Source organism: Nycticebus coucang, chromosome 17, assembly GCF_027406575.1.
Source record: "Nycticebus coucang isolate mNycCou1 chromosome 17, mNycCou1.pri, whole genome shotgun sequence".
NCBI classification, from domain to species: Eukaryota; Metazoa; Chordata; class Mammalia; order Primates; family Lorisidae; genus Nycticebus; species Nycticebus coucang.
In genome coordinates, this window is record NC_069796.1 from 41,716,243 (window position 1) to 41,732,670 (window position 16,428).

Sequence of the window (16,428 nt, forward strand, 5' to 3'; positions counted from 1 at the left end):
GCAGAGTGCTTATACAGTGCGTCTCGCTGGCTTCTCCTCCCTAACTCATAGGCTGACGACTTCTGTCAGGTGAGATAACCAGACTTCATGACTAACCCAGGGTTAGTTACATATCCCATAAGTGCTAGAGCTAAAACTTGAACCCTGGAGCCCACTGGGATTGGGGTGATCAGCCTGCAACACATACCCCATAGAATACAAGTGGGGAAAGGATGTTCTCCAAAACAAGTTTGAGATGCTGCCCCAAAGGTGGGGGAATGGATTTTGAACAGGCAAAACAGCAGGGATCCACTGTAGCTTTACTGTAAAGAGTCCTCTGTTAAGCCTCAGGTGAGTTACTTTTCAGGTTCAGTCACTGGGGTTCTTCTCCATCCAGCTGTCCTCCCTGGCCTGCAGCCCAGTAAGGACTCCACACCAGCAATCATTACCTAATCTCCACAGGGAATTGGCTTCTTCCCCAGTGTCACCAGGCCCATGTTGCTTCTCAGGTTTGTTTGGTGCCAGGGTGCCATCAGTGCCTTCGGACAATGAACTCCGGTCCCCATCTGGCCATAAGCTAACGGGTGTGTCCTGGTTAAATGGGTCTTCCTGTGCAGACACTCCACAAAGGCCCTGTTGTGTGTTACTAGCCACTCCCTGACCCTTAGTGACCGCTCCCCTGGCAGTGTGGCTTCTTCAGTGTTCACTGGGAGCTTTCTCAACCTGGCTTACATTTTACCTGTTTTCCACTTTGTTGAGGTGATTGTCCAGCTTGAATCTTTCTTGCTTTCTGGGGAAGTACAGGAAGATTTCAGGTGGGTGGTGGAGAAGCACACCTGTTGTTGCTCTTTGTTCAGACCTGACTGAGTTCTAATGAAGGGAACATTCTAACTGAAATAAGGATGCGTACACCACACCCAAATTCAGTGCACACACCAGGGTTCTTAGAGGGCTTTGTCTTCCACTCTCAAATATTATTCTCTGCCCTTTTTCTCTTGCCTCCCTGTGGCCTCCTTTTCCTCCCTCCCCACAGTGTTCTGACTTTCGGATGCATCTGTTTCTTTCTTGACTTGCCAGGGAGTGATTTGTGTTCTGAACGGTAGCCCCAGCCTGGGTTGGCCAGTTCTGATAGATGTCTGAGTCCTCTGCCAGCATCTTAAGACTTTCTGGCAAGGACCATTCCATGAACCAGAGAGTGACTGGAGGTGGCTGGCTCCTGTGTTCTTCTCCACCCAGAGCACTTTGTACAAGCCACTGTAGCTCATGACCATGTCATCTACGCCTGCAGGAGGGCAGTCCCAGAGCAGGAGCTGAGCCCTGGACCTGAGCACAGTGGCACGAGCCTGGCTCTTCCACTCGCAGCCGTGGCTTGCAGTCAGCCTTAGGGTTTGGATTTGTATACAATGCCCACCACGTGAATTTATTCAGCACACATTGACTAGGATGCACTGCCAGGTATGTGGGGAGGAGACAAACCAAACAAAATCAGAAGATGAAAAATGTGACCCCTAACCTCAAAAGGCAAATCTGGAAGCTGAGAAAGAGAAGTCCTGGGGTCATGGGTACTTTCACTCCAGTAGGTTATATTGCTCTGTGAAGCCATAATATGCCCCTTCCCTCACCTATGCCTTATTAAAGCCAGTTCCTGCTCCCAGCTATGCCTCCTGTTTCCCTCCTCGGGGAATTTGAACATAATGCCATTTCCTCTTCAATGAGGGAAACATGTATGAGGGTAATTTGAATGATTAGCCTAATCGGCAGGAAGGCTGCACATGGAATTAAGTTAAGCACATTTGTACCAAGCAGCCAGATCTGTCAGTCTGCTTAAAGGTACCTTGGTGGTTTTTATGCCCTTAAAGAAGCTGAAGACTCAGGAAGGATCGTTGACTTTTATTGCTGTCTTAAATGAAAGCTTTTTTTTTTTTTTTTAATTTGACAGAGGCCTCTGAAAGTTTTTGTTATGGGTACTATGCATGGACTGTGTGGACTGTGTTTTTACCCCAATACAGCACGTTGCTAGATGTTCTCCTTGTGGTGTTGGATATAGCCCCCCCCCGGAATATGGTTCAGGTGGGACATTGTCAGCTTGGCCCCTCTGCTCGGAAGGAGAGCAGGGAGGGTTCAGAGAATGCTTGCTGGGTTCTCCTGTACCGTGGAGATGGGGCAGCTCCCAGCCCTTCCTTTCAGCTTTCCACAAGCTCCATCCCTAATGAAAGTCTGTGTTGTGGGTTGGATTTGGGGGCAGCTACACTGACCACATGGAGAACCTGCAGGCTGTGGGTATTGATGTTGGCTCTGACCTAGGGTTTCTCCCTGACCTCTTCAGACAAGTGGATTCTCACATGTGAAATGGAGGTGACAGGACTCATGTGTCTTGAGGTACAGATGGGACTTGAATTGTTAAAGCAAATATAACAAAAATATTAACGTCTAGGGCAAATCGATGCTTTATGCTATAAACAAGTATTTACTATTTTGAATTTACATTCCTTTGTGCTTTGACATGGATATAGTAACAAATCCGCTTGCTGCCATGTAACCAAAAGGGGGAACAAATTAGAAAGCCAGTTTACTTTTAGTGATCCTGATTTTTGCTTTCTTTTTCTTGTTAGATTTGTCTTCAGCAAAGCGGAAGTTTGCAGATTCCTTAAATGAATTTAAATTTCAGTGTATTGGAGATGCAGAGACAGATGATGAGATGTGCATAGGTAAGTCATCCCTGCGTGGAAGATCACAACCTCCCTTGGTGGTTATGGTTCTCAATGTCCTCCCAGAGCCTTTTTCGTGGGGTAGGGTGTCTCTAAGGTTAGTAGAGAAAGAAGCCCAGCTCGGCACCTGTGGCTCAAGCAGCTAAGGTGCCAGCTATATACACCTGAGCTGGCGGGTTCGAATCCAGCCTGGGCCCACCAAACAACAATGACGGCTGTAACCAAAAAATAGCCGGGCGTTGTGACAGGTGCCTGTAGTCCCAGCTACTTGGGAGGCGGAGGCAGGAGAATTGCTTGAGCCCAGGAGTTGGAGGTTGCTGTGAGCTATGATGCCACGGCACTCTACCCAGAGATACGTGAGGATTGGGGTTTGGGGCCTCTCTAGTCTCCTGCACGACTTCTGGGATTGCTTTACTCAACTCTCCAGAGGAGAAAGGCTGGAGTTTTGCAGCAGAGCTATCTTCTCTCTCTTCTTTTCCTGTTCTTCTGGCTTGGTTTTGTGGTGTTCTTTCCTCCAATCATACTAAGAGCTTAGTGCAAAACTACAAGCAGGTAGATAAGGGGAAAATTGCATCATTGGTTACAAAAGGATAGGTCATAGGTTGAGATCAGAGTGCAGCCCTGTTTTGTGCAGCTCTCATTTATTTGAATTACCATGTAAATTGAATTTATGTATAATTCCAGTTTTCTGGCTTATTTGAATAAGAATCCAATCTACTGGCCCCATATTCTGGCCTGGCAATAGTTGGCCCAGATGCGTTGTTGCCACTGCCTTCAGATAAGGCGAGGAGCTCACTGTCCAGTTCGCCATGGTCTTCTCTTTCCCCCTTTGTCTCCTTAACAAGAGTCTGACATGGGTTACTAGTTGTCACCACGCTGTGCTCACTCTTCCCTGTCACCGGTTTCTGTCTGCAGGCAGCCCTCAGTACAGAGGATTTGCACTGTCAAGACACTTTTCTTTGCCAGGACCTTGCCATTGCCCTGAGTCTTCTTTCATAGGGCATCTTGGTTGATTCTACTTAATGAGAAAGAATTGAGAAAGTTTATTGACTTAATTAACTCATCAAATTCTTACTGAGTTCCTGTTGCCAAGTGGAGCCCGGGAACTGAGGATGAGCACAGGCAATTGGGAGACAGCTAAGAGTGGTGAAAATCATCCTTGTTGTAGCCCATGGATGCTTTCCCCAACATTGCACAAGGGTCCCAGCTATCCTCGGGGCTACTGCACTTCATGCTTGTTGCCTTTGTGAATAATTCTGACAAGAAGCTTCCACATCTGATCCCCATGCTGCAAGCCGCATGCAGTTAATGAGTGACTTGAGGGCTCAGGAGGAGGAACCCAGCGAGAATCTAGAGATGTGGCTTCCAATGCCAGCAGCACTGTTTGTTTATTTCTAGTGCCAAAGAAAAGGCTGGGTTCTGACGCAACCCCAGGACAAAGGTTGAGGAGGTCGAATCCTGGACAGGAAATCCTTCAATTCCTAAGCGGAACTTTACCCCTTCCAGTCTGGGGCCTGGGAGCCTGCCAGCATCTCACCAGTCCTGGGTATTCTCAAGAACTGGCAGGTCTTTTCCTTAAAGAAAAACTTCCCTAGCTAGAGTGTCAGGTGGAATTAACCTGCATTTCTGGGTCACCCTTAATGGTTAATGATTAAAAGATAAGGGGAGCCTTGGGAAGCAACTGATGTTAGGCATCTGTATGTGCCAAGTAATTTAAATCCATAATATAACAGCTGGAGCTGGAAAGGCTTCCCAGGGCTCATTGCCTTCTGCTTCATTGCTCCTTTCTCTTTTCCAGCAAGGTCTTTGCAGGAGTTTGCCACTGTCCTCAGGAATCTTGAAGATGAACGGATACGGATGGTGAGTATGGCTGGGCTGCTCTTGCTCTGGGACAGCCTGTTCACAAGGGCTTTTTGTCAGAAGGACTGGGTTTTAGCCCAGACTCTGCCACTTGAGTGCTTTGACTCTTAGCAAGCCTCATCCTTTTAGAGTTTGAAGACTTTTGTAAATGTTAAAGGATTACCCGGGTGGATAACTTTAGGACGATGTTTTTTTCTCCTAAAGATTCAATGTAAGGTCTATACACACGACCACCCTGAAGGGTGGCTCTTTTGAATTATTTCACTTTAGGGGTCACAGAGGCGTGCCCCTCCCTGCTCCCTACTTTACCTACCTTACTAAATCTGTCCAAGAGCCCTTGAAGGCAGGGGCCTCTTCTTCACTTTTGACTCTGAATTACCTCGTGCGGTGCTGGTTGTGTCATTAGCATCCAGCAGACACATACTTGGTAAATGTAGGTAACTATGCAAAGAGAGCCACTGTGCAAATTCAGGAATCAAATGCTGATCTCCAGGTTTTCAAGAGGTATCTTTTGCACTAGGATTTATTCTGATATCGTTTAGCATTAAAAGATGAGGGATTCCACATCCACAGGAAGTTCCTTTGCATCTTCTCCCATAACCTTAAGCTATCAGGACTGAGGCTGGATTTGAAATCCCCCCTGGCTACACACTCCTTTGCCCCTAGGAGGGCATATCTTCAGACAGCAGTGTTCCAAAGGCCTAGGGAAGATTCTATCAGTGAGCATTTTCTTCTCTTCCCCCACAACAGTTGACAAGTTGAGCACTGAGTTTACCAACACGTCACATAGCCAAGTACTTCACATGTGTTTTCTGTTTCAACCCGCATGGTGACTGTGAAGTGGTATCTGTATTATCCCCATTTTTCAGATGAAGATACTGAAGTTTATTTACAGATGTTAAGTAATTTGTCCAGGATTGCGTAGTTAATAAGTGGTTCAGTCTGGATTCAAACTCAAGTTGGCATTATACCTTCCAAATGTGGTAATTTCTTTAAAACTCCAGAGCAGTAGTCTCTCACCTTCTGCCTTGCAGAGAGACCCTGTTTTTTCTGATTGCTCACTGCTGGAGTCTGAACCAGAATCAGGAGGGTGGTGGCGGCAGCATCAGGGTTATGTTGGGTGGGAGCAGGGGAGAGCTTGTGTGTTTGTGCACGTGCTAGTGCCTGAGAAAGGGAAATGGTTCTTTTGAGTCTGATTCTTGGCCGAGTTAGTACTTGGGGGCGGGGGGTGTGGTGAGCAAATCACTGTGAATACCCTGCAGATTGCTGTGGCCTGTGTTACGGGAACAATGACCGGATTATACTTTTCAGCTTGCCTCTGCAATTTTATTATTAATGCCAGTGAATCAAGTTCCTACTGTCTGCATCTGAGTATCTGGCCATCACAAGCCCCTTTTCCACCTCCGTGTCAGCTTCATTATCATTTCAACTGAGCAAAGCTACACCTTCTTTGGACAGCCTTCCCTGACTCCCTGGTCATTCTTTGTATGTTCTGATTCTGCATTGACCATATTGTGTCCAGACAGTTACTCTCCCTGTCTGTGCTCCTTAGTAAATATGAGTTCCCCAGGGGCAGAGCCTGGGCTTCTGTGTTCCCATCATTAAACACAGTGTTGGAACTGAGTGGAAGTTCCATAGTCATAGAATCTTAGATCAAGCAGGCCCTTATTCTTCACTATCTGCCAGTCCTCATTTGACAGATAAGAAAACAGGTCTTATCACGGGTTGACAGCAGGTAGTAATAGGACTGGGACAAGGACTTGGGTGTCCTGATTTCCAGGGGAGCACCTGAGTGCTTTTGTATGTATTTTAAACACCTGCATAGGACTGGATTCTAACTGGAATGAATGCCAACTGGAATAACTTGGGGAGTTTAGAAAATATTGATGTCTGAGACTAAGTTCAGAGATACTGAGTTTATTGGTTTGGAGTGTGGCCTGGACATTGGGCTTTTTAAAAGCTTTCCAGGTGGCTTAGCACGGTGGTTCACACCTATAATCTGAGCACTCTGGGAAGCTGAGGCAGGTGGATTGCTTGAGCACAGGAGTTCAAGACTAGCCTGAGTAAGAGTGAGACCCCATCTCTACCAAAAATAGAAAAACTATCCAGATGTTCAGATGTCGTGGCAGGCTCGTGTAGTCCCAGCTACTCAGGAAGCTGTAGCAAGAGGATTGCTTGAGCCCAAGAGTTTGAGGTAGTTGTGAGCTACAATGATGCCACAGCACTCAACCCAGAGCAACTGAGTGTGACTTTGTCTCAAAAAAAAAAAAAGCTTCCCCAGGTGATTGTAAAATGCAGCCAAGGTTGAGGACCACTGATTCAGGGGCTCAGTACACCTTTGTGAGCTTCAGAGATTTGCAGGAGATTTGCGTGCAAGTCTTAAACAAGTGAACCAATTAAGCAATCTCAAATCACAGTAAAAATCAAGCAAGTTAAATAACATCACAACACTCCAGTGTTAAAATGCACACCTTTGAAATGAGTGATTTCGAAATTGAGAGAAAGGCAAATGGGAATACATTTGGAGATTTGACTTTTTCTGTCCCTTACATTGTCTATTTGCTTCTGTACCATGTCTGTCTGTGGCTTTGGCATTTACTCTGTTGGCTTCATTGCAGTGGACGTGCATGTGACTTAGGAAGGATAATGCTTTGTTGCAAGGGGATTCCTGAAATAATTAGTTGAGCAAAGAGGGGTAAATGAATGACTTAAGAGAAACGATTGTAAAATATTGCCCTGTCTTAGAAAGAACTGTAGAATCTTAGAACTGGAATAATTCAGCCCACTCATTCTTCAGATGACGAAATGAGAGCCCAGAGAGGTTAAATGTTTTGCCCGTGGTGACACAGTTGGCAGCCAACAGGAAATAATTCATTTAGTCATTTAGTCATTCAAAAATGTTTGAGTGCTCCTTTTGTTTCAGCATTCTTCTGTGTTTGGGGATGGTGGTCGAGAAGTGAGCATTTACACGACTGTGTATGTGTGCGAGTGTGTTTATATAAATGTGTGTAGCAGTGAACTGCAGCTCTTCAGCTTCCACACTTGTTCTGAAGAAAACTATTTGTGGTGGGGAAGCATCTTAGATTGCATCGGTGGTCAGGGAGGGCCTCCCCAAAGAGATGGCCTTTAAGCACAAAGCTTAATTACTATAAAGAGTTGGGAATAGAGTGTCTGAGGGACTTATTAAGGGCAAAGTGCCTGAGGTGGGGTGAGTGTGGTGCATTGGAGAAGCATTGGGGTGCTGGTGGGTTGGAGTGCGGGACTCAGGGGCTGAGTCCTGTGAGATGAAGTTGAGACTGTGGTCAGGAGGCACAGATTTCTTGGTCTAGTTCAGTTCTGGTAGGGCAGCAGCAAACGGGGAACAGTTTTCATGCTACCACATGTCTAGAGGTGTTTTTGTTTTTAACCTAGACTCAATATTGATCTACTTTCCCTATAACTTGTGTGAATGAACATTTATAAGATGTCACTTGAAGCTTGAAACTTAGCCCCTACTCTGTTGCCAGTTCCCCCTGTCTTCAGACGGCTGCTTACAGTTGTAGAGGTCCTCCCTTTAAAAGAGTCAATACGAATCACGCACAGGAGGAAGATCATGTTTTGAACTGGTCCTTAGATTTTGATTTGACACGTTATCGGTTCAAGTGTGAACGGTAGACATGTACAATGTCACTTAATCAGATTTTATCCTGAGACTTGAGGAGGCGTCTTGTGATGGAGCTGCTACACTTCTTTACTGACATTGCCTTTATGTTTTATTTTTTTTCCCTTCTCTGTTTTTATTCATCAGATTGAAAATGCCAGCGAGGTGCTCATCACTCCCTTGGAGAAGTTTCGAAAGGAGCAAATTGGAGCTGCCAAGGTGAGAATTTCGCAAACCATGGTCTAGGATTTTAGGACGAGAGGTCTGGAAGATACATTGCTTTCTTTAGAAAACCTAAGTTGTTAGAAAAATCAAGCTCACCTTCTTCAGAAAATCTTTCTAGGCAGAGAAGCTGAGAGCCTAACCCATGAGTTCTTTGCAGGTATCTGAAGTACAGCCATCTGAATGGTCAAGCCCAGAGTGGCCATTTGGGCATTTTGCTACTTGATTGCTGTGTGCTACTTCATGAATCATCCAGAGGTAGAAACTATTCCTTTGTGCTATTAGGTCCCTGTGTGCATGGACAATTGACTACATTGGACAATAATGTTTGTGTTTGTCTTTTGTGGAGTTGTATTTATTGAGGAGGTCCACGACTTATAGCCTAAACAGGGGTTACAAATCAGGCTTTGTGGGTGTGGAGACTCTTTTTAAAGGGAAGCAGCTGGTACTTAGCTTTAGCTCATTTTTGCTGGTGTGTGGAAATGGGCCTTTATTTTTAAATTCGCCAGATCTTTAAATTTTTCCAGAGAAGCTGATAAGCCAGTTTTATATAATATTTCCTGTTGGGAAATAGTTAAAAATGTATATTTAGGTCAGATAACCACATCTGCAGGCCTACCTCAACCCAGAGATCACTATGTGTTATCACTGACCTTGATGGATTATAGCCGAGTCTTGGCTAGTTCTCATGTGTTACTGAAAGACTGCAGAGGGAATCCTGTTCGTTTTTAAAAGGTAGATTCTTCAGGGTTCTCTTGTCTTCTGATAAATCATTAGGAAACCCTGGCCCCAGTTTTGACCGTCTGTAGAGGGTTAGAGGCAATCTGCAGGGAAGATGTTTTCATTGGAGTGACAGCAGAAGGATTTTCAACATTTTCTTCCTGTTTTTTTGGGAACTGTGAGTCAATTCAGCCACAGTCCCTTGCTCCACCTGCGGGGAGTTTGGGGCAACACCACCTTCTTACTGTGGATTTTACTCTCTGGCAGTGTGAGGTAATCCCTGACCCTCCAAACCCTCCTCCATTCCCCACCAACACCACCTCTGGCACCCTCCCCCCCTCCGCCCCCGCCACAGGCATAAATGCCTCTGCCTTCTGGAGATGGATCTGATTGGGGCCTGAAAAAGATGGTGTTTAGCCAGGGTCTGTCAGATGGATGGTTGGCCATGGTTTGAAGGAGGGACCATGGCAAAGATTTTTCTCCCAGTTTTCAGCACTTTTCTACTAATTTGGTTTAGACATTTGTGAAGAAATGGGAGCTTGGTTTCACATTGGAGATTAAGAAATCTGTAGTTTGAATAAAGTCTTGTTCAATCAAGATTTTGTCCCAGACTTTGAACTAGCCCTGTGATGGCTGAAAATGTGCCATACGTGGACTGTGCCTAGTGCTGGCCCACCAGCTGGCCTTCCCTTAGCAGCCTTGGCGCCTGAGCTTTCCTGTTCCTGAACAAACCAGGCAGTGACTTCTGGGGGTTGTGAAGAGCTTTGAGGCAGAGGCAGAGCACAGCTGTTTCTTGAGTTATCTTTTTAGTAGTTTCTTTTCCTTTTGAGCCCAGGTGCCTCTCACTCTGGCCTCTTCTCCTACCGTGGTTTGGAGGGTACCACAGTTACCTCAAGGAGAAGAAAAGTCTCTGTGGACTCCCTGTGAATATAATACTAGTGATCCTTAACGACAGGAGCAGGTGATTTCCCTGGGGGACAAGTGTAATAGACAGTAAGATGCACGAGAATAAAAGAAATTAAATACAAGAGTCAGCCATCCTGGCATGCTTCCCCTCAGGCATACTCTGTTCTTTTATTCATACATTCAGTTGTTAATAATCATCAGTTACTAAATACCTTTCTGTTAATCGTTATCATTAAAAAATGACATTTGGGTGATTTCTCATCCCTTCCCTTTTGTCTTGTTTCTGGTCCACCCTCCTCTGCCCCCCATAGCCATACATTTATACCACAGCCTTAGGTAAATTTATGAGAAAACAAACAACAAACCCACTAGTAGATGAGCAGTGGCAGGCATACCTGACAGCCAGCAAGTGTTCTCTAGCTGGCGTTGGTAGAGTCCAGTGGAGGTCCTGACCTCTGCCTGTGTGATGCTAAAATTACATTCTCTTCCTCCTCCACTCCCTGGGGCTGTTTTGGTTGCTATAACAACTTGTTGCTGAGTGCTCAGTGTGAAGGCTGCCAGGGAGGAGGACTTTCGGATATTCTTGTGCTAAGGAACAGGGCTTAACCCTGGAACTAGATATATCCATGGCCCCAAGTTTTGATTTCTGAGTTTGGGGAAGTTGGATTTTCCTGCATCAGAGGTGCATCTGAAGTGCTGGGCTCTGGAATGAAAGTAGAACAGACACAAGAGAAAAGTAGTGGTCAAGACTGGTTTTGGAGGCCAGGTGCGGTGGCTCACACTTGTAATCCGGGCACTCAGGGAGGCCGAGAGGTGGAAGGATTGCTTGAGCTCAGCAATTGGAGACCAGCCTGAGCAAGAGTAAGACACTGTCCCTACTAGAAAAATAAAAGAAACATTAGGTGGGTTGTGGTGGTGTACACCTGTAGTCCCAGCTCCTTGGGAGGCAAGAGGATCTTTTGAGCCTAAGAATTTGAGGTTGCTGTTAGCTATGATGATACATGGCACTCTACCCAGGGGAACAGAGTGAAAAAAATAAAGGGTCTAGAGTTAGAGTGCCAATCTCACTTGTGCTGTTTGTATGTAAACTTGGGGAAGTTACTGAACCTTTCCATGGTGGCCACACATCTGTAAGATGGGATGGTAATAGAGTTTACTTCCTAGAGTCATTATGAGGAAGAGATGAATGAACTTACACAAAGTGCTTAACACTCTGTCCACTGTACAGCTGTTTGAACCCATGAGCATGTCTGGCATGTAGTCGTTTGATATTAGCTATTAACATGTGTATTAGATGCACACACATAGTTGATTCACTGAAAAAAGTTGAGAGCCTGCTCTGTGCCAGCACTGCATTCTGACTGGGATGTAGTGGAGAACAAGGCAAATGTGGTTGCTGTGCTCATGGTGCGTTTGGGGAGAACAACATTAGACAAAAAGATATAAATAAGTGTATAATTTCACATTCTGGTAGTGCTTGGAAGGGTTACCTTCGTAGCACATGGGACATGGAAAGCAAGTGGTGACCTGAATAAGGAGGTGGGTTCAAGAGATGCCTCACCACTGCCATCATCACCATCACTGACATTTACCGATCACTTTCCACGTGACAGGCACTCTGTTAAGCCCTGTAGGTGGCTTATCTCATTTAATTCTAATAACCTTGATGCATTTTTTTTTTTTTTTTGGTAGAGACAGAGTCTCACTGTACCGCCCTCGGGTAGAGTGCCGTGGCGTCACACAGCTCACAGCAACCTCTAACTCTTGGGCTTACGCGATTCTCTTGCCTCAGCCTCCCGAGCAGCTGGGACTACAGGTGCCCGCCACAACGCCCGGTTATTTTTTTGTTGCAGTTTGGCCGGGGCTGGGTTTGAACCCACCACCCTCGGCATATGGGGCCGGCGCCCTACTCACTGAGCCACAGGCGCCGCCCATGAGTAAGAGGGTGTTTTTTCCTTATTTTGTTATATAATCTTTGAGCCGAAAGTGGAACTGTGAGCAATCACCTCATCTAGTGAGTCTCAATTTATAGATGGGGAAATTGAGTCCTGGGGAGGGACAGTGATTTGTTTAGAGTCAGTCCATACTGAGTAGAGAATAAATTCCAGGATCCTAACTCTGTCCCTTCAGTACTTGCCACTCTGCAGCAGCCTCTCTGGAAGGTGAAGAGCATCTTGTGTCTGAGTAACTCTGAGAAACACCACCCTCCTGTCTTAAGAACGTTATCTAAATCACAGTAGTTTTTCCCACGGAGGTCTGTTGCTGTTTTCCCAGGACAGAGAACTGCTTCCCTTTCCCTGCACTTGTTTCTCTAACTTTGGCTGCCCCCTTGAATGTGGAATGTGGAGGTGAAAGTTTTTTGAAAGTCACAGAGTGCCGGTGACTCATGTTCTCTGGCCTCTTCTCACCTCTGGCTGGCTGGACTGTTCTAGCACCAGGGTTCTCCTCTTTGGGGTTGCTGATAAGGTTAGTGGAAAGAGATATGTGGGCAGTAATAGGGTTTGGAGCTCCAGCTCCAAGTCACTGGTTTCCCTAAAGGAAAAGAATTAGTTGAGTCATCTCTTGCTTCTCAAATTTGAGGGAACAATTAATGTCTCCTCAGGCTCCTTTTTTTTTTTCCTTTCCACTTGCTTCTCCATATTTAGTTCTTGAATGTGAGCATCCTTTTAAGCAAAACTCAGAGGTAGAAATGGATGCATGTCAGTGAAGTGGGTATGCAATTATTATGCCCATTCTATGGGCACATCCAAGATAAATGGCATGCTGATGTTGTGAGAGCATGTCAGGGCTCCAGGTGATGGCCTCTTGGCTCTGAGTGTCCTGCCCCCAGGCATTTGCACTCACCTCTTCTCTTACTAGCTCATGTTTCCCTTACCCAGTGAAGCTTCCCTGAGCATCCTGTCTAGAGAATCCCTGGGACCACCTTTGTGTATTTCCCTTGTAGCATCTGCAGCAGTCTATAATTATGCTGATTATTTGTTTACTAGTTAATTGTGTTTCTCTTTCTACCAGAACATTCCTACCATAGGGTGTAGGGACCACTATTGTCTTGTATTTGCAGTGCTGGAAGTGGGGCCTTAACACAGAGAGTGGTTTGCTTCTTGTAAATTTGTTAAATGAATAAAGAGATGTATCTGAATTTCCTTATCTGGCCAGAAAGTTTTTTCTCCTCTTCTAGGCCTTGGAGTTGTAGAAAGACATCACTTTGAACTCCACACCAGTCAAAAGCAGGAGTGATGCACCCACTTAGTAAATTTGCTACCATCTGTCAGCCCAGGGCCAGCCTTTGCCGAGCCCCTCGCCTGCCTTCCCACGGGGTGTGGAAGGAAAGTAACCGCCTGTGTCAATATGTCTCAAGAGTGGTGGAGAAAATGGGCTTGGGAAGCAAATTTTCCTGGGCTCAACTCCCAGCTCTGTCACTCTCTGTGACTTTTTACAAGTTAACTTCCTTTGTCCAAGTTTTCTTATCTGTCTAATGAGGGATAAAAATAGGACCTCAGTGACTCAATGACTTGAAAGCAAGGATTAGTATGTGTAGTATTATAATTATTTTTCACTTTGAAGGCAATAATACAGCCTAATAAAAAGAGGGAAAAAATTAGTCATTATCATGTTCCTTTAACTCTAGTATTTTCGTTTAAGTCTATTCCCTTCTAATCTTTGTCCCTAGGCAGACACCCCGTATGTAGGATGCACTAAGTCTCTAAAATGCTATTATCACTCTTTTCTATAATACGAGCAATTTATAATATGACTAGTTACATTCATTGGATCTGTACTTTAACTATCCCAAACCCTATCCTTGTTACTGCTTCTATTTTGTTTTGCTAATATAAATGATACCCTAGTGAACACATTTGTAAAGATAACATCTTTGTTTTCAATTATTCTTCAGCTTAAAGACTCATATATGATATCATGCCTATAAATAAGTGCTTTTGAATACTATGAAGGCTGGATCTAGCTTTGGTCTAGACTTGTCTCATTCAAGCTGTGAAGTAGCTCTTCCTTCTTTGGTATTAGCTTCACAGGGGATCTCCCCCTTCTGACTTTGAGTAAACTTCACAATTGAAGATCTCAGAGAGGGAATCCTGTCTTTGCACTACTAAATACTGGTATGTGCCTTATTCTGGCATTGTGCTAGTACCTGGTGATAGATGCTGAAACCCGGGAAGCTGTCGAGGGTGGTTGTGTGGTTTAGTGGGCAATGTCTGAAGAGTAGGCACTGGGTCTCTGCTGTGCTGTGTGCCCTGACCTATGAAGATAGGCAGAAAGATCTTGAGAGGTGGGTGATGCTTTTATTCCTGCAACATTTTATTCTTTTTCTCCTCTCCTCTTTTTTGCCAGGAAGCCAAAAAGAAGTATGACAAAGAGACAGAGAAGTATTGTGGCATCTTAGAGAAACACTTGAATTTATCTTCCAAAAAGAAAGAATCTCAGCTGCAGGAGGTAAGAAACTTTACTAGCATCCTGAGTAAAGTGTTGGATTTTTACACGGTGCTCTGGATATGTGCTGGTTGCTCTGCGCCAGAAAGTCTTGGGGTTAGAAGAGACCCCGGAAGCCAGGAGCTTGACCTGACCCCTGATGCTGGGTCGCCTTTGTGTCCTCCTGGCCTTCCATCCTGCCCTGCCTTTGTGGCTGTCCAGTCGGTCAAGGGCGTAAGGTACTACTGGCCAACACCACTGCCTCCTTGTGCTTCTTCTTTTCAAACTGACATCTCGTCCTGTTTCTCTCACCCTTGGCCTTCATTCTGCACTCTTGTCACTTTACCCTTTGACTTTCTGCCTCTTATCAGTGATTTGAAATGTTAGCATCTGAAACGCTTTGGTCATCCTTCCTTAATATTGGTTTTTTTCATTATTTCAAACAGTGTTTGATATCAATTTTCCTTTGCTTTGCTTTCTTTCTTGCTTTACTGACACATATATGTTCTGCACTTTGGTAACCTTGTTTCAAGAAAATAAATTCTTCCACCTGCCCTTTGTTTTTCTGGATTTGCATGGGGTCTTTAAAAAAGTAGCCCCTTGAAAGACAAGATACCTTTGTAGCCATGGAGCTGTGACTATTTTTATTTAGTTCATGAAGACTTGCATGGTAAGGGAGATTGTTTCTGGAAGACAGGGCAGTTTCCTAAGGGAGCCTTCAGTTTGGCTTCACGAATGTCATCTTATTTAAATGGGCTTGACTTTTCTCATGACCTACGTGCCAAAGAGAGGCTGTGACTTCTGAGCTAGCCCTCATTCTTAAATGTTGTGTCTTTGTGAGCAGATACCATGCCAGTATTTCTCTGAGGTAAGTGTTTATCTGTGGATGGTAGGGTCAAATGTTGAAAGATGAAGGGAGCTCAGGAGATGGTGGAATCTAGTCTCCCCTGTCCGACCATGGTTTGTTATACATTGTGGGTTAGGAACGTGGTGTTCTTAGAACACTGCTTTGAAATGAGTATTTAATCTAATTCTTTGAGTGGTGATGAGGACTGATGATTCAATAACGATGACAACTACAGCAACAGCAAGTGTTGATAATGGGGTTTGCAGATCCATTCTGGAATAGCCTACAGATAGCAATTAACTACTTGGTGTGAACTGTATAAAGTAGAAAACACTAACTTTTTCTTGAAGATCTTGTGTCAGAGTAGGGAAAAAGAAGCAAAAGCATGAGGAAGTGATTCTTACAACAGCAGAACTATTAGGCAAATCTTGTCAAATGTGACTGAGAAAACTAAATAAATACTTATTTTCAAGGGATATATGGTCAGGGTCAAGGTGAAAGTTCCCCTAGTTCCTCTGAAGCTTTGCCAGAAAAACCAACTTGGAAAAGGCAGATTAAGTAGAGAAAAGGCATACAAATTTATTTAATGTGTATACACAGGAGTAAAGGCCCCCAAGATATAGGGGAAACTGTTTATTTTTAGGTTTAAGTTCAACAAAGAATGGATAGCTGCGAAGAACTATGATTGGATATAAAGGGTGTGATCTAATGTTAATAGACTGAGTGGGGAAGCCCAGCTAGGCCTGTCTAGATTCTTGTTCGGCCTTTCTGCGCATGTATTCCTTCCTTCTGAGTATGACACAGGACTCTCTAGAGGTGGGGGGGGGGGAGTCTTAAGACCTACGGTCAAACAAAGTAGGTCAAATGATTTATGGGCCAGATTTTACACAGAAAGGCAGAGGGAAAGTTAGGCTAATATTTTCACATTTTATGGTTGGCTTTGGGAAAAGGGGTTCTGTTTTCTATGACCCTCCTTGGGGAAAAGTGAATCTAGTTTCTATGACTAGTATCAGGGGCAGAACAGGACTTAAAGACCTAAGGGTAGGAGAAGGCCAGAGAAAAAATTTTTGCTTCTGAGGCCTTCATTTGGAGTATTGATTTCTGAGCCCCAGCAATATAAA

The 16,428-nt window shown here is 44.8% G+C and overlaps 1 protein-coding gene across 7 annotated transcripts in view; it reads left to right on the top strand.

The window, feature by feature from the left end:
* The window catches only part of ARHGAP26 (Rho GTPase activating protein 26), a 464,813-nt gene that overhangs the window by 108,198 nt on the left and 340,187 nt on the right, over window positions 1-16,428 (top strand). For 6 of the 7 annotated variants that reach the window (XR_008375228.1, XM_053566649.1, XM_053566650.1 and 3 more), the window contains exons 2-5: window positions 2,592-2,687; window positions 4,486-4,547; window positions 8,335-8,406; window positions 14,383-14,484. Coding sequence is in view for 6 of the 7 variants with exons in the window: in XM_053566649.1 (XP_053422624.1) it covers window positions 2,592-2,687; window positions 4,486-4,547; window positions 8,335-8,406; window positions 14,383-14,484 (332 nt within the window). In the remaining variant the exon portion in view is untranslated. Of the gene's footprint in view, window positions 1-2,591; window positions 2,688-4,219; window positions 4,344-4,483; window positions 4,548-8,334; window positions 8,407-14,382; window positions 14,485-16,428 lie in introns of those variants that run through there. The other variant, XM_053566654.1, reaches the window with a different exon arrangement.